General features: G+C 42.7%; 3 protein-coding genes across 4 annotated transcripts in view; 2 read left to right on the top strand and 1 right to left on the bottom strand.

The window, feature by feature from the left end:
• The window catches only part of LOC117434001 (complement factor B-like), a 50814-nt gene extending 47246 nt beyond the window's left edge, over positions 1-3568 (top strand). The window contains exons 16-18 of the mRNA XM_059010721.1: positions 504-645; positions 743-792; positions 3009-3568. Of these exons, the coding sequence (XP_058866704.1) occupies positions 504-645; positions 743-792; positions 3009-3173 (357 nt within the window). The 3' untranslated portion in view covers positions 3174-3568. The remainder of the gene's footprint in view (positions 1-503; positions 646-742; positions 793-3008) is intronic.
• Positions 3569-3651: 83 nt separating this feature from the next.
• LOC117962313 (zinc finger and BTB domain-containing protein 12-like) lies at positions 3652-11286 on the bottom strand. Its single transcript, XM_034919339.2, has 4 exons — positions 10922-11286; positions 8295-8601; positions 7026-7457; positions 3652-6103 (listed from the first exon to the last, which is right to left on the bottom strand). Exons 2-4 carry the CDS (start codon positions 8526-8528, stop codon positions 4988-4990), a joined length of 1782 nt encoding a protein of 593 aa, XP_034775230.1. The 5' UTR covers positions 8529-8601; positions 10922-11286; the 3' UTR covers positions 3652-4987.
• A 3886-nt stretch (positions 11287-15172) lies between these two features.
• The window catches only part of LOC117964869 (histone-lysine N-methyltransferase EHMT2-like), a 43150-nt gene continuing 39927 nt past the window's right edge, over positions 15173-18395 (top strand). For both annotated transcript variants that reach the window (XM_059010468.1, XM_059010469.1), the window contains exons 1-2: positions 15173-15286; positions 15975-16059. In XM_059010468.1, coding sequence (XP_058866451.1) covers positions 15257-15286; positions 15975-16059 — 115 coding nt within the window. In that variant the 5' untranslated portion in view covers positions 15173-15256. The remainder of the gene's footprint in view (positions 15287-15974; positions 16060-18395) is intronic.

An 18395-nucleotide genomic window follows, 5' to 3' on the forward strand; every position in this document is an offset into this window, starting at 1 on the left:
ATTAATTTCCTACACATTTCTAGAATATTTTTTTCACTTGGAAGTTGTGGGGTAGAATGTCTAGATAAATGAAATAAAAACTATTTTAATGCATTTTAATTCCAGGCTATAAGTCAACAAAAGGTGAAAATTTTGAAAGGAGGTGTAGACTTTCTATAGGCACTGTATGTATGTGTTGATAATTACATATTTGATTAAGGGGCGGATTCGCCTTTCAGAAATACAACCAAGTGTCCAAAGATCAAATGGAAGAGCCTTTCTTAGCACTCCTTTAAAGGGGGCCAGTGATATTGTTGCTGGTGCTAATAAGAGGTAAGAGAATGGGTTTTAAAAGATACCGTGGGTAACACTTATTCAAAAGGAGAGGGCTGAGATGATGATAATAACGTTAAGAAAGATAAGAGGTAAGAGAATGGATTTTAAAGATGTCACGGTTCCTTTAAAAGCCTTCCTGTTTCTTTCTGACTTTTCGAATCAAGATTCTCTTTTTTTCTGTTTGACAGCTCAAACAGCAATGCTATAAAGACGCACTGAAAGCCCCAATCTATAAGGATGTTCCTGGTATAGACTGGCCTGACGTTGTGACGGACAGATTCCTGTGCACTGGAGGCACAGACCCAGTGATAGATGACGTAACCTGCAAAGGTACATTCCCACACTGAGAGAAGGGTCTTGACTTTTGTTGTTTTCTCTGATTTTGGTACAGTAATAAAACCACATCACGCCTCTGTTGTGTTTACAGGTGATTCTGGGGGCTCCCTGTTTCTCGAGAAGAAAAGAAGAATGTTTCAGGTCAGTACAAGCAGGAATCCAACTACCCTCCTGACTGCGCGTGTGCTCCTGCTGCTGTTACAGCTTTCTAATAAAATCATGCAGCGTTACAGGACACCCTGCAACGTGTACAAAAACTCAGTACATTACCTGTCTGTGTCCCCTGCTGTCTGTATCGCAGCGTATGTTTGAAACATATTGCAGACCCTTTTGAACGTTTTAATCCCACATCATTAGTCAGAAATCAACTGGACAATACATTTTACAACATAATATGTCATTGTTGCAGGAGGCGGCATGAAATGGATGCACTGCAATGTTTAGAAGAGAAATGATCTGGATGCCTTAAAATGTTTTGCAGTTAAACTCAGATAAGACAGAAGTTTTGATTTTTGGGTTCTCAGCAACAAATAGAATTTGCTAATTCTCTAAACAGAGTTGAGTAATTTAACTTCAAACCACAAATCAGAGACCAGAAATGTGGGATTCAGATTTGATTCTGATTTATGTCCGTAATGTCACCAAAGTGTCTTTTTATCATCAACGAAATATTGCTAAGATTAGATCTTGTCTTTCATTGCTTGAGAAGCTAAGTCATGCTTCTGTCTCATCTAGACTTGATTACTGCAATGCTCTTTTTGCTGGGTTGCCTTTTCACGGAAACAGCTTGTTCAAATAAAGCGGCATGGGTACTTAGCAAAAAAATAGGAAAAGTCACCACATAACTCCATACAAAACAGTTCATGGCCTGGCACCTGATTATCTAAAACAGCTCTTGTCCCTATATGTACCTAGACCTGCTTTAAGGTAGGCTGATTCTGGTCTCCTGTCCCTCCCAAAGATTAAGACAATAAGGAAACGCGAAAGAGCTAGGGGGTGAATACTTCTGCAAACCAGTGTGTATAGTTTTGTGGTGTATAGTGTATATAGTTTTGTGGTGGGCAACAATGCTAATGAGAGAGGAGACATGTCTGGCAAATAATGTGCTGATCAGAGATACAAAAGACTGTTTCAAAGAGCAATCAAAAGTAGATGCAGTACCATTGAAGATATGTTAATCACTTCAGGACAAGCAATCATCACCTCCTCAAGACAAGGACTGTGAGACCACATTGCAATTCTCCCAGGTCTCACAGAATGCCAGTTCACACAACCGCTAAAATACAGTCTGGCTTCATAACTGCAAAGAGTAGTCTTTATAATAATTCATACATTATAACTTGACAAAAAATATCCTTACAAGATGCAGAGTCACTTAATATTTTTAAATCAAGATTAAAAACTCACTTTTTTAGACGAGCATTTTATACAAAATGTTAAGTGTTCTTTCTTCTAATTTTATTTCTCTACTAACATTTTTTTGGTGTTTTGATTTATTTTACTAAACTTTTTCATGTTCATGTTTTTTAATTGTTTTAGTTGATTTTATTCTAATTTGACTTGACTTGTAAAGCAATTTGAGATACTGTTGTATGAAAGGCGCTATATAAATCAATAAACTTACTAAGATATAATCTAAAAGAAACTGGTGCATTTACAGTATGCAGTGCTCGCTCGCAATTCCACCATTCAAAATCACTGACTTGCTTAATCCACGGTTAACCCACGTTGACCGTACAATTGTGCAAGTCCTGTATTTCACTGTATAAGGGCCTTTCACTATCACTGTGTTCAGTATTTTCAGATAGCGACATAAACCCCAATTCGGTGTGGCTATATTATATAACAACTGCCTATCAGTCATTTCCTGGAAATGGGATCCCTGTGCACTGCAATGCATCCGCCCGTCTGTCTGCTGCACTCTGGAACGGTGAACATGAGATGTGCCTTGATTTATAAACCAATCTTCAGCAGCCCTTAATCCTACACTCCGAGCCTCCTACAGATGTCTCGGATTGCATTGGGGTACAAGCTGTTCATGACTATTGAAGCAGCTTTTCTATTGATGCATTGCAGCGGTACTCTGATGTACTTCCATGTTAATATATTACTGAAATGCATCCATATGTAGATTTGTATTAGTCCTAATCAGACTAATCAGACTAGATTTAAGAGCTCGCTACAAAATATTCAGCGCAACTGACTGGGCAGCTGTAAAAAAGCACCTCATTATGTCTGCTTGTGATTGTGGGGGTTTCATGCACCCCGATGTACCGGAGCTCATCATGCAGTCTGCTCTGTTTAAAACTAAGTTAAAAACAACATGCTTTGAATGCATTGTTTTCCTCTGTTTTCAGGTGGGAGTTATAAGCTGGGGGAACAAGAATCTTTGTGTTGGAGGCAGGAGGCAACCCACTGAGAAAGACTCCCGAGATTATCATATTAATCTCTTTGAGGTGCAGGACTTCTTGAGAGATAAACTGGGAACAAATGAACCAAAAGACCTGAACTTCATCCAATAACCAGCATGTACTCAACTGTAAATCTTTCAGAGCCGTCTTCTGCATCTTCTGCACTTTTCATTGGCTTGCTAACAAACAGTTTTATAAGAAACATGTTAATAATAATAAACAAGGCCAAAGGAAACTCTGTGTTATTGACCATTCACTGCTTTACACCAGAAGAGGCTCAGTAAAACATGTCAGGGTTATGATATCTTATCCAGTATTGATCCGGTGAATGTAATATTGAAATACATTTCTTCATGTCTCTTTTGATAATGTCTGTTTTTGTTTAGTGGGGTAGTCTCAGTTCAGAGTTTGAGTCCAGTAGCATTGAGTTTACTGTGATTTCCATTTGTACTGCTTTTTTAAAAAGATATATAACAGACCACATTTCTTGTCCTAAATAAAAGTTGCACACATTAAGGTAAACGTGTATTCAGTTTATAAGCAAAGGGGTACAAATATAGTTTATACTTTTCAGTTATGAAGCATAGAACAAAATGACAAAAAAACATTTTTTAATAAAAACACAGAATCTGTTTTATTCTTCTGAAGCAGATTTGTTAAAAACCTTATTTACACGAGTAAAAAACATAATTCTAATGCCGAGACGGTTAATACAACTCACAGTGGATTCTCATGGAAGCAAGGCGGGGGGAGGCTAATCACAGCATTTTTTAAATCAACTCTGTGAACTCAATAGAGCTCTGAGAATCATGTCTGAACTTAACCAACTGTACCCCAGCGTAACAGTGACCTGTCCCTCTGAAACAACTGTACCCCAGCGTAGCAGTGACCTGTCCCTCTGAAACAACTGTACCCCAGCGTAACAGTGACCTGTCCCTCTGAAACAACTGTACCCCAGCGTAACAGTGACCTGTCCCTCTGAAACAACTGTACCCCAGCGTAACAGTGACCTGTCCCTCTGAAACAACTGTACCCCAGCGTAACAGTGACCTGTCCCTCTGAAACAACTGTACCCCAGCGTAACAGTGACCTGTCCCTCTGAAACAACTGTACCCCAGCGTAAGAATGACCTGTCCCTCTGAAACAACTGTACCCCAGCATAACAGTGCCCTGTACCCTCTGAAACAACTGTACCCCAGCGTAACAGTGACCTGTCCCTCTGAAACAACTGTACCCCAGCGTAACAGTGACCTGTCCCTCTGAAACAACTGTACCCCAGCGTAACAGTGACCTGTCCCTCTGAAACAACTGTACCCCAGCGTAACAGTGACTGGTAATCAGTGAACCGTGTTGTCTGCTTGTAGCCACCACCTTGAGAAGGTCCGATCTTGTTTATTGTGTTGCATGTTTACAAGTTTGAATCATGGAGTGGTAAATAAAACAAACTACAAACATTGTCACCTCCCTAAAAAATAAGAGATTCTCTCTCCATCTCTCCCTTTACCCGTCTCACTGATTGATGTCATAGAAAAGTCACTGGAGTGTGCTGAATGTTGTGCAGTTTCATCACATCCTTTCATATCTTTATAATACTTACTGATATGCATTGTTGTCTCCCTCTCCCCGTCTCTGTCCTATTCTATCCCTCTCCTCCTTCCCCCTCTCATCGCACCACCATGCTGATCTCTGCCATGCAAAAACTCTTTCCCTGTCTATCACCTCCTCCCCCAAATTAAAATGCAGATGCCTGCAAACATGACTGGTGAACAATATCCAGTACTGACAATGTGCTTGTTTGCACATACATACAATGTGTTTGTTTGTTGTAGTTAGTTACTAAGCCTACAGCAGGTTCCTAGCACACCACTACACTTATTTAAACCAGTTTCCTCAGCCTCCTCTCCTCTCCTCTCTCCCCCCTCCTCTCAGCGCACCACCACGTTGATCTCTGCCACACTGTTGGCGTCCATGCAGTTCTCGGCGGTGGTCTTGCCATGTTGCTCCTTCAGGTGGCGGCGGATGGCTGGCTTGTGTGCGAACCTCACGTGGCAGTAGGAGCAGCGGTAGGGCCGCTCGCCGCTGTGCAGGTTCATGTGGTCGTACAGAGTGGACTTCTGCGTGAAGCTCTTGGCGCACACGTGGCAGGCGTGGGACTTGATGCCGCGGTGTACGTTCATGTGGCGGTTCAGGTTGCTGGTGTGGTTGAACTGCTTCCCGCAGCGCGGGCACATGAACACGCAGTGTGAGGCACGCATGTGCGTCACCAGCCTCTCCACGCTCTGGAAGAACTCCTCACACCGGCTGCACTTGATGGTTTTGACCCCCGAAGAGCCCAGCGAGACGGGGGGCTGCTGCTGGGGTGGGAACAGCCCGCAATGCGGGGCTAGGAAATCCCTCTGGGCCATTTCCACGGAGAAGGAGGAGGATCCCTCGTAGCTGGAAGAGGTGGAGCCCACTCTACGGGCAGCATCCTCCGGGCACTCCAAACCTACACAGCCCTCCTCCTCCACCTCTGCCAGGCCATGTCCTTCCCCGAGGTGATGCTCCTGTAGGGGTTGGTAATAGGATTTGAAGCCCCTCTCTTCCTCCCTTTCCTCTCCCAGACTCGACTCCCCTCCTCCCTCTTCCTCCTCCCCACCTCCGCCTCCCAGCCCCTCTCCCGTGGAGTGAACCCCGTCTCCTTCCTGGATAGGCGTCCCTTCCCTTCCCAGAATGCCCTGCTGCTGGCGCCTGTAATCCCACAGCGTCGGCTTCCTGCCCCTCGTCTTGGGGCTGCCGCTGCTCCTGGCTGTTGTTGTCGATGTCGTCTGGGCTTCATTTGTTGTCATCAGTGTCTCTTTGTTATCCTCCTCCTCTTCCTCCTCCTTGTTTAGGATTTCACTGCCTCCTCCCTCGGCCTCCACCCCCTCCTCCCTTTCTCTCTCCCTCCCCATCCATCCCCCCATGCTCCCTCCATCCTCCACGATGCACACGTCGGACAGCTCCTCATACTCATCTTCAAAGTCGTCCGCGCAATCTTCAGGGAATTCCTCCACTTTGACCTGCGGAACGGAGAGACAAGCACAGAGAGCTATGGTAACGTATATTAAAAAACAAACCATGGTAAACTATGGTAAACGTACAGTATAATTTTAGATGAAGTCCTTACTGCGCCTTAAAAGCGAAATCCAAACAAACAAACAAAACCAGGTGCGTAGATCTCCAAATGCATGAAGTAATTAAAAGTCCACAATAATCCTCACACTGCTATTTGAAGAGTGGCAATAAAAACACAACTTTTGCCTGTTCTACAAATAAAGTTCTTTGCATAATTTTGTAGTGGTTTTTTATTGCCACTCTTCAAATAGCAGTGTGCGGATTATTGTTGACTTTTAATTACTTCAAACGTACAGTATAACCATTCCCAGGGTCAGCCTCCCCATTCCCAGAGTCACCCACCCCATTCCCAGAGTCAGACTCTTCATTCCCAAAGTCATCCTCCTCATTCCCAGTCAGCCTCCCCATTCTCAGAGCCACCCCTCTCATTCCCAGAGTCACCCTCCCCCCATTCCCAGAGTCACCCTCCCCCCATTCCCAGAGTCAGCCTCCCCATTCCCAGAGTCAGCCTCCCCATTCTCAGAGCCACCCCTCTCATTCCCAGAGTCACCCTCCCCCATTCCCAGAGTCACCCCCCCATTCCCAGAGTCATCCTCCTCATTCTCAGAGCCACCCCTCTCATTCCCAGAGTCACCCTCCCCCCATTCCCAGAGTCACCCTCCCCCCATTCCCAGAGTCAGCCTCCCCATTCCCAGAGTCAGCCTCCCCATTCTCAGAGCCACCCCTCTCATTCCCAGAGTCACCCTCCCCCCATTCCCAGAGTCACCCCCCCATTCCCAGAGTCATCCTCCTCATTCTCAGAGCCACCCCTCTCATTCCCAGAGTCACCCTCCTCATTCCCAGGGTCAGCCTCCCCATTCCCAATACCTTCAGCTCCTCTGGGTTCTCAGCCTGTCCAGTAGTGTGCTGGTAGCGGGTATGCTGGTGACTGTGCTGCAGGAGCTGGAACGGACTGGGCTGGGACTGGTTTGACTGGTGTGAGTGGGACAGTGCCTGCACCGGGTGTTTCTGTTGCTTGGTCAGCCCCGCCCCTTTCCTGTTGCCCGGGTTACCTCCTCCCGCCCCTGCCTTGCCCTTCGACCCTGCGCTCGCCCCAGGAGCCCCCTCATGCAGGCTGTGTATCTGCGGCTCGATGAACTGTGTGAGAGCGGCGCGGCACTTCTCTACCACATGCTCCATCTGCAGGTAACTCGCTGCTGTCAGGTAGTTGACAATGTCACGCACCCCGAACTCCAGGAGCCCCGTGTAGCAGGAGAGCAGCAGGTCAGCCACGATGCGTGAGCTGTGCAGGAGAGACACCTGGGGGAGAGGGGAGGAGAGAAAGGAGAGGGGATAGGAGAGGAGAGAGGAGAGGAGAGAGAGGGGAGGAGAGGAGAGAGGAGAGGGGAGGAGAGAGTAGAGGGGAGAAGGAGAGGGGAGAGGGGAGGGGAGGAGAGGGGAGAGGAGAGAGAGGAGAGGGGAGAGGGGAGGGGAGGAGAGGGGAGAGGAGAGAGAGGAGAGGGGATAGGGGAGGAGAGAGTAGAGGGGAGGAGAGAGTAGAGGGGAGGAGAGGAGAGAGGACAGAGAGAGGAGAGGGGAGAGGAGAGGAGAGGGGAGAGGGGAGGGGAGAAGGGAGGGGAGGAGAGGGGAGAGGAGAGAGAGGAGGAGAGAGTAGAGGGGAGGAGAGGGGAGAGGAGAGGAGAGGGGAGGGGAGAGGGGAGAGGGGAGAGGAGAAGAGAGAGAGGAGAGGGGATAGGGGAGGGGAGAGGGGAGAGGAGAGAGAGGAGAGAGGAGAGGGGAGAGAGGTCTTTAGTAGAGAACATATTGCTATGATTCTTGCTGAGCTCAAGCTTTTGAAAAATAAGTTCTGATCAAAAACAGAAACAAAACAAGAATTGAAAACCATGCAAGATGAACGATACGTGGGAGACTTGTTTATTTTTCTACAACCTGCCTATTCTACCTTTAATACTGAATAAATGGGTTTCCTTGATATTGGAGAGGACTGATACATTGCCATCAAAAGGAGCAGATGGGGACTGTCACTGAGCGAGGCCAGTGTGATCAACACTGCTAGCCATCGCAAGCCACTCCTGCACCACTGAGGATGGTTATGGGAGAGGCTGTTTAGAATGGCCTTCATTTCAAACAGTGTACCTGCAGCTCCGAGGAGGGGTTCAGCAGGAACTGGTCTCGGAGAAAGGGGGAGCAGGCGGCTAAGATGACCCTGTGACCCCGGAACTTGAGGTTGTCGTTGGCGACGATGGTGATGTCACAGAAGCGCTGGTCGGAGCGCAGCTGGTTCGTGTTCCGCAGAGTGGCGGCTCCATGGCCGGGCAGCTGGAAGCGCAGTATCTCAGTCGGGCCACCAGAGGGCAGCAGAGCCATCATTGCAATTAATACTGAAGACACTTTCTCTTATAATTAACCTTATTATTATCAAAACAAGTATTACATTAATACCCTGTGAGAGAGAGAGAGAGAGAGAGAGAGAGAGAGAGAGAGAGAGAGAGAGAATGTAAAGCTATGCAAAGTTGCAGGCAGGACACTAATAAAAACAATATTAAAAAAAATGGATAGCTTACATTTGAAATACTGAATCTCTTTACAGTAAAAAAAAAAATGGGGGGCAGCGGAAATGTTATTAAAGTTAATAAGAGGTAAGAGAATGGATTTTAAAACACTCCAGTGATCATGTTATTAAGGTTAGTGAGAGAATGGATTTTAAAGCACTCCAGTGATCATGTTATTATTTCCTGTCATTTACAGACAGTTGCTGCTGCTTACCTTTTGACTGATGAAGAAAAAACAAAAATAATTAAATAAAAATATAGTACAATGAATAGGATCAGATATATACACAAGTGTGTGTTTTATACATCCGCCATGCAAACCTGCCTGGATAAAACCAGGCTTTTGTGAATGAATAAATGATCTTAGTCTTTATAATTTCACTTCTACACAACAAGTATATTTATTACACAGTAGCAATTCAATAAAATCAAATTCAGAGATTCTCCATTTACAAAAAAATCTATTTTATTGCTGACTAGTGCAGCAAATCTAGTCCCTTTTCTGCCTAAGAAACTGCATCTTCTCCTCTCTCTTTCAAGACGTCTCTCTCTCTTTTTATCTATCTCTATACTATCCTCCAGTCCAGTCTGCAAACCAGGCCCTTCCTGTATGTATACTGTAAAGCCATGAATATTTGCAAGCCTTTTATTATGTGTTTTTCACGTATGATAAATATATAGCTCGTATATTGCAACAGGTCGCCAACATTTCTGGAGCAAAATAGGTTTTATGAGTGTGATTAGCCAAATATCTCGGTCACAAATATTTAGGCTTTACAGTATCTCAATATTTCTATGTATTACTACATTTAATATGGCATGGCATTTGTTCTGTATATTTTTTTCCTATTGCAGTTTCTGCTTGGATCATTAGTGTACCGTGATTAACACTAGGAAACAATTGTTTTCACCCACTTTCTACTATTAAACAAGACATGCATTTTATATGATGTTGTGGGAAGCCTAAAGGTGATGAAATGGGTTAAATATCTTTTGACTGTTTGCAATAAATGAAGGCACGGCATCACCCAGAAGCTTCCCTGCCTTTTCACTGATAATCAGCTTCTCTGAGTTTTGTTTAGAAGCTGCCCTGATTGCACAGATGGGAATGTCCTTGTGAAGTAGTTGTTAAGTCTGGTACACAGTAATCCACGTAGGCAAACCCTTTGAGCTTCTCTGAATAGTATTTCCAAACCAACCCCTTCAACATGCTGTAAGCTGACAGGTATCACTTAAAACGGAAAGGAGCCTGTTCAAAACGTGTTCATTGAAATGTCCTGCCTATTCCGTTATTTTCAATTACGCAGTTTTTCGGTATAATCAATGAGCATGAGAAAGCATCTTCTGACAATCTGAATTCGATAACTACGCATTTCACCAAGGCTAATTTCTTTGCTAATCTTGGCTGGAGTTTTTTTGAGAGACATGGATCCAGCTGTAATAAGATTAAATCATATTCCTTTTCTGATCAAATGAAATGCTGTCACTTCGTTACCTACGAAAGAAATACTATTTAATCCTCCTTGATATAAGCATTAGTCTATGTAAAATACACAGAGATGTTTTCAAATTGACAGGACAGGCTTTCTTTTTATCATTGATTGGTATTGAAAAACATATTACTGATTGGAACTGAAAAACTTCATGAAACCGGCATGAAAATACAATACAATACAACGTGATAACTCCGGGGAAAAAAACTTTTGCGTCCCAAGAAAGGCTCTGGGGACACTGGGACCAGTGTTCCAAAAGTGGCACTGTCCCGTCAAAACCGCACGTCAGATCACTTTAATTACTTAACAATATCTGTGAGTTTGTTAATAATGGTGTTCCTCAGTAGCACTGCGAATGATCCAAACGCAAAACAAAGTGATTAACCTCAACATGTGATCGTGCTGTACCGATGGAGCATGACGTAATCAACAGCCGCGCACGCATGACCACGAGAGCGCTGTCCTCGATGAGCTGCGCTGGATGAGGTTGCGGTCTGCAGCGATACCCGTCTCGTGTGTGGAGGTGCAGAGGAAACGTTTCGTACGAAAAAGACAACGCAAAAATGTAGCCATCACCAAAAAAAGCTGTTGCCACGTTTCAGTAGCTGTGAATCTGTTTTGCTCCCCGCACATTCTGGAGTGAAATCTCGACTATGCACTCAATATAAAGCAGGTGCTGGCGGAGCGCTACTGTGATGATGTCATGGTCTGTACCTACCGCAGCCTCTCAGTCCGTGTCCTCCAGTAAAGACCTCGGGCCAGCCTCGCTATTCTGTTAATAAAACCCAACAGCCCGGCACGGTTCAGCCCGTGGCTTATCCCTCTGTTAGGCAGTGCATTAATTCATGAAATGAGTGCTTCAGTTTGATTGTTTGGCGGTGTTGATTACAGTGCTTTCGTGTCGCCTCGTTTCTCTGTCTCTCTGTCTCTCTCTCCTCGGGTCGCCCTTCCCAGTTTGTGTTTCAGTTCTTTGTTCTGGTTTTGTTCTCGATCCCGCGAGGAGAGCGAACCTCTCTCTCAGCTCTCCTCCGCACAAGCAACGAACACAAAACAAGCTTAAAGGGGAAGGTTGCAGTGGTTTTCTGACGGCGACCAATATATACAGAGAGTGAGAGAGTTTTGAAAAGGTATAACTGCAGTGTACAAAAATGACAAAAAAAAAAAACGTTGCAATGAATCTACGGTGGCAAAATCTGAAATTGAATTCTTCGATTCCTTGGTTAAACTTGACCAAGAATCTATTAACAGTACACAGATCTTTACTGCAACCTACTGATGCATCAGTAGCTACATATGTAATCTACATATCATATATATATATATATATATATATATATATATATATATATATATATATATATATATATATATATATATATCAAAATAACATTCCTAAAGAACTGGGTATAAGGATAACAATGATCTGTTTTGATGAAAATGACTATAAAAACCAGGGAAAGGGTTTAAAAATAAATCTTAAAAAAAGTGGATATAAGAACAGATATTTGAGAGGGAATTAAATTAAACCAGTTTGACAAACTCAATAGAAATGAACCATTGAGTATAAGACAAGAGAAAAGAAGGCTGAAAGAATACCATTTAGATGCATATTGTTTCAGAAATACTTTAGGAGCATTTACATATACTTCATAATTCAGAAAGAATGAAACTAATTTTTCCAAATGCACCAGTAGTGGCTTTTAGAAGGGATGTTAATTTAGTTGACATTTTGGTCCACAGTAAACATCACTGACACATTAAAGGACTTAACCTGTAAGAGAACATGTAAACTAGGCACATATATATATTTATAAAGATCAAAGTGAAATCACAAATAGAGGAAACAGATATTCAGTCATAAGAAACTCTTCATGCAAACTAGCAAGCTTGTTATGGTAGATTTTGCCAGAAATGTAACAACATAAAATATGTAGGGGAGTCGGGTACAACATTATATAAAAGAATAGAGAACCACCGATGAAACAGAAGAAATAAAAAGTAAATGAACCAATAGTTACACTTCATCAAAATGAACAAAACATGAATGACCTACAGTTTATAGTTTTAGAAGAAATAAAATGAGATCATGTACAATACAGAAGGATAAAGTCAAACAAAGGGATAAATACCCTCAATACCACGATGCCCGAAGGGTTCAATAGAAAGCAATAGATTGTCACATCGGTATCTCTGTAGTAAATGACATCACAAACACAGGAGCACAATAGAAATGAGTGAGTGGAGTTGCCATGGCATAAGAAGCTTATAAGCACCTCCAGTGTTTGTTTTCAAACACACTTTCCCTTGAAGGCATGTTATACGTGTGTGTGCTGTGTGTGTGCTGTGTGTGTGTGTGTGTGTGTGTGTGTGTGTGTGTGTGTGTGTGTGTGTGTTTGTGTGTGTGTGTGTGTGTGTGTGTGTGTGTGTGTGTGTCAGTTTGTGTGTGTGTGTGTGTGTTCAGTTGTCATTTTAAATATTGTAATTTTTTTTTCTTTTGAATACACTTGCAATTTATGATTTGGGCAGTCCTGTAGTATTTATTTCCTTTACACAATCTGTGAAATGCAGTTCGAACAGCACTATAAAAAACCATTAGGCCAACAGTAGAACTTTATACACCGAATAGTGTCATCCGTCCTTCGGATCGTGCACAGCCCATGGTACAAACCAATTCACTTATGCGTGAGTCTAATTACTCAATAACTCAATTACACAGAACCCTCCGTTCCAGTTCTAACATAGGACATCCTGCCGCACCCTAGAACAACATTCCCCTTTAATTCGCGACGGACAAAACGACTGGGGGCTACGTGCTGTCATGGAGACCAACGTTGTTGGCGTGTCTACGTATCACCAACTCAACGGGAAACCCGTCTGAGTGAAAAGAATACGAACCCGAGAAGCTGTATACACCCACCACCGCTGGAGAACCCGGGAACATGTATATCAAAGCTGTCCAAACGGGTCTCATTGAGAGTTCTCAAAGCGTTCGTAGCTGACAAAATAATGTCATAACTTTCAGGGGGCCATAGCACATTCAAAACATTCTCTCCCAAATTATACATTCTGGAAGAAACTACAATTCAACTACAAAGTTTTAAGTAGTCTTTTTCAAAGTATCTAGCATTTAATTTAATTTTTATTTCTTTCTTTATTTTTTTTTATAAATGAACCCTACCTACAGTTTAGGGCTCAGCTTCACAATCGGATGATTATCATTCAGAAAAGTCACAAATGCACATTTTTCTTCGCTGTGCTTTTTTAATAAATATTTTGTATTTCATAATGCCACACCCATAAATATAAAAACTATCAAAATACAGCATTGTTTAAAAAAAGAAAAAAAAAACACTGGAAGCATTTGTTTGATTCGTTTTTATAGTTTTTATTTTATATATATATATATATATATATATATATATATATATATATATATATATATATATATATATATAGGATTTGGTTTTGCTTTGTACATCTTATGATTGCATCTGAATATATTGCTACATGCCTGTATCTTTTATTTTGAATTCTCCCTTCTTGTGCACTTTGTATATCATGCGATGAATGTATACACTTCTATGGAAAACTAATACAAATAATAAAAACAGAATGCTGCTTGTTTTTGGCACCACCTGGTGGTCAGGTTCCAGAGCTACATGTGGAATTTAAGGGTCATCCTTTTAATATTACCACAAACAGAAAGGGCAAAACCTGAGACAAGCTGTTGAGTTTGACTTTACCAGGAGTTCAACATAACGTGGCAAAATAAGCACTAAAAACACCGTGTTTCTTGCTGTGGAACTCATATTAGGCATTGCATTGACTACAATGGGGCACAATAAGGTCCTGAGCGGGGCTCATCTTCTGCTTCCTCCGCCGCTGGTGAAGCTTGTTCGTGATGTTCGCGTGCATCGTTAAGCTTTGAAGAGCTTCTTCAGGGCTTTGTTGGGAAACACATTTGAACCCAATTTATGAAGTAGCAAGTTTTCTAGTAAATCAAACGAAAAATACACCGCTGGTTGATTAATGCAGGGAAAACAAATTTACCCCAAAGTAGGTAAAACTATTAAGTAGAAATAAACAAGGATATATTATTCTGTAAACTAATAAATAACGTGACCAAACAAACAAAAAAGAAGTGGAAAGAAATTGCAATGAAAGTGGTTCAAACACATGGTCCTCCGCGAGGCAAAGAGGTTCGCAAGCAATGGCAGGATTTATTGAACGTTTAATATTGCAGGAGCCGACTCCGAGGACTTCTGCACTGGTGCTGCTGGCGTGTCTGAGCAACTGCCCCGCACAGCAGCCCTTGCTAAGTTCTGTCGTTTGCGTCCCCACAGTGCACGACACAGCATTCACGGACAGGTCGAGTCTCACGCCATCGTGAACTCAAGCAGTAGTTCAAGAGCGACTGGAGTTACGCTGGTATTCGGGAAACACTGCAGTTTGCAAAGGCTGCACTTACAACCGCCTTACGAGGCTGTTTCGGTAAAGTTGCTTCGGAAACAGCCTCCTGGAGTATTGGACATATGGGTGCGTTGATGGAGGCAGAATCTGACCAATTTAGCCAATGATCTTCTAAGAATGATCTCCGTGAACGCACCCATTGGCTAAATTGGTCAGATTCTGCACAGAACCTGCGCAGAATGATCTCCGTGAACGCACCCAGTCTGTCCGCCTGCACTTCAAACCATCACGAGAGGACACAGGCTACTTGCCCCTACCCATTATGGCAACGAGGATGGCTTCACCTTATCGAAATGTATCGACTACCTCAGCCATACGTCACCAGTCTGCCAGTACTTTGCAGAGCAGCGTTGCGAGGCGGGGTCAGATAAGAGAAGATGCGGGCGCGCTATGAGAAAGGGCGTGGTTTGTGAGACACCCGGGAAAGGGGAAAATAGGAAAGGGCGGTGACGCACAGCGTGACGGGAGGGACCTAAAATACGATTCCGTTGGGTTGAATGAGAGAGGGGGCGGGGCACGCACGACAGAGGGCGGGGTCAGGCTGGAGTGACGCTCTTAGCGTTAGCAGCCTCGTAGACGCGCCATGGCTGCTCTACAGCAGAATCTGCTAAAGGTAAAAATAAATAAAACGTTATATTTGTATATTTTTAAAATAAATACATATGTTTTTTTAATGAATTCTCTTATTGATGAATACGCATAGTATCTAAATAAAAGGTCTGGTTATACGTAAGAAAGCACATCTATTTTACCACGTCGGTATACCGGAATATTTTGCATTGTTATGTGTTCGGTTATATTAATCATGAACGACATGTAAAGCCGATACAAAAAAAAGTCAATATTGCAGCTCCTTAATTTTCTGTTTAACTGGTTTAAAGCAATTGTATAGTTAGACGTGCACGTTGAATCGGTACGACGATAAGTACTTGTGTTTACATTTTGACAGCAGACCGTACTGTCCGATTTGTACTGAAGCAGCTACACGTGTGTCGGCTGGGCATAGACGTGCATTTTAACAATGAGTAGTTTTAAACGTCTTGTGTGAATTGATACAGGATATTGTAGTAGCATCCGTGTGCTGCTGTATAGGATTAAAATACAAAAACATGTTGGGTTATAGTGTATTGTTTACGTTACTGATGATCACACGTATATAGTTAGTAGGAAGGTGCAAGTCATTTTCTATGTCTCCAACTGTATTTTAAATTTATGGCACTGCTGTATAAGAACATGCATTTCCACAATGTTACAAACTTAAACACTCAGGCAAAAAACATGCATACTTGTTTTTTGAACAGGGGGAGACTAAACCAGATGCACAGGCTGAGGAAGAGGGTGTGTCCTTTGGGTCTGAGAGAAACACAGCGGACCAATCAGAGAACGGTAAGTGCTACACATACAGTGCCCTCTAGGGGTGGAACGAGACACTCACAGCACAATCCGATCCAGCTCTCAATATGCAGGTCCCGATACGATCTGCATCATGGTACCATGCGCGGTGCGCTCATGTTTTGGATGTAAAATCAAGTGATTTTAAAGGTATTTGTAGCTAACACAAATAAATCCTACCCATTTTTCCCTTCCACTGGTTACATGGGTCTGAAATGGGCAGTTTTGAAAGAGGCCAGTTAGCAAACACATGTTTTCATTTGAAATCATCAGGTACTACACGAGGTCAAAGAAAGTTCAGTTACCTTGCTTTACTTCCTTGGTCATCTCACCCCAGCATGTTCTTCTGGGTCGAAGCATGCTACTGGTTGAAAGCATGTCAGTCAATAGAGGAAGCAGCTGATTGGTTAAAGAAGCCAGTGAAGCAGTGGGGAGAATGTCACCTTCAGAGGAAATGCCCCAGGCAGTGCAGTGCAGTCTAAAAGCAGGGCTGGCAAACAGGGACCGCTTTGTATTGCATGCCATACATTTAGTATTAAATAGATATGCAATTGCATGTTAATATAATATTTAATAGATATGCAATTGATATTAAATTTACATTCAATTATTCCAATTACTTTCCATTAACATTTAAGTCAGATTAACTGTATTTTCAATTAAAAACATGTAAACAATGGGAGATTATTACATATTTTCAAGGGTAACAAAACATAATAGAAATGGACGTGATCTGCAATTACATTTTCAATTGACATTTGGTTAACATTTAGCAAGAAACCAGCTATTGCATATTTATTCAATATTAATTTAACATTAATATGCAATTGCATGTCTATTTAATTAATTTATGCCACCCAATATAAAGCGTTATATGCAGAGCCAGATAGCATGCTTTCAAAACTGCACAATTGAAACTATATATGAGTGGATGAGCATGGTGGAGAAAGAGTAGAGAACTATTTATTTATTTTGCTTCAGTTACTGTTATTAGTTTTGTTAAGACCCAACTGAAATATGGATGTAATGCATTTGTACCAAATTTAAATCTCACCATTCACATATCTCCAGCAGGTAGTGAATCACATCATTCACATATCTCCAGCAGCTAGTGAATCACATCATTCACATATCTCCAGCAGGTAGTGAATCACATCATTCACATATCTCCAGCAGCTAGTGAATCACATCATTCACATATCTCCAGCAGCTAGTGAATCACATCATTCACGTATCTCCAGCAGCTAGTGAATCACATCATTCACATATCTCCAGCAGCTAGTGAATCAAATTGTCCTTTACCTACTGCCTGCGTCGACTGACTCTCCCACGCTCTCACATTCACACACAGATATCTCTACCATTCTCCACAGATTGAGTTCATACAATAGGCTTTACAGCGTGGTAGCTTTCTCTAGTGGTCTGGATATTAGTATTTGTTTATTTAGCAGACGCCTTTATCCAAGGCGACTTACAGAGACTAGGGTGTGTGAACTATGCATCAGCTACAGAGTCACTTACAATTACATCTCACGGAGCACAAGGAGGTTAAGTGACTTGCTCTGGGTCACACAATGAGTCAGTGGCTGAGGTGGGATTTGAACTGGGGACCTCCTGGTTATAAGCCCATTTCTTTAACCACTGGACCACACAGCCTCTATCTCTAGTAAAATACCTGTCCTGTCTATATCTTTCGTGCCACCAGTTGAAAGGGAGCTACACCTGTGCTTTCACAGAGATGATGCACCAGGTTTCTGGCTGTCGTTCACAAAAACATAATGACGAATCCAGTCACATGTTTATTATTTTCATTCGTGATTCAAATTCAGACCTAAAATTTACATTTTTTTTTTTTTTTACCCGCACCCGAACCGCAAACCGTGAAAAAGTCAACATTCCGACCCGTGGGCACCCTACCCGATGCAGGACTCTACAGTGAATCACTGCTGTCTGCAGCAGCTAGTGCTCCTGGTCAGGTCTCTCTATCCCCTGATGCACAGTGAATCACTGCACTTCAGAGAGAGAGAGAGAGAGAGAGAGAGACCGACCCTAATATAGGTGCTAATCGGGGACTGTGAATCCAGCCATATAAGTAGTGTCAGACGTTTCCATTAGAAGTCTTTCTGAATGTTGTAATTGTGTTATCCACCTCTGGTGATGAAATCTGTTGCAAATGGTATACAGGAGGGCTGGAAATAAGACTCCCATTGCATAGCAGTTTGATCCATATAATGCACATTTGTATTGCCTGCATGCAGTACCTTACACTTTTCTCTATTAAATGTCATTTGCCATGTGTCTGCCCAGTTCTGATTGCTGTCTTAATCATT

This window comes from Acipenser ruthenus, chromosome 41, assembly GCF_902713425.1.
Source record: "Acipenser ruthenus chromosome 41, fAciRut3.2 maternal haplotype, whole genome shotgun sequence".
In the NCBI taxonomy this organism is placed as follows: domain Eukaryota; kingdom Metazoa; phylum Chordata; class Actinopteri; order Acipenseriformes; family Acipenseridae; genus Acipenser; species Acipenser ruthenus.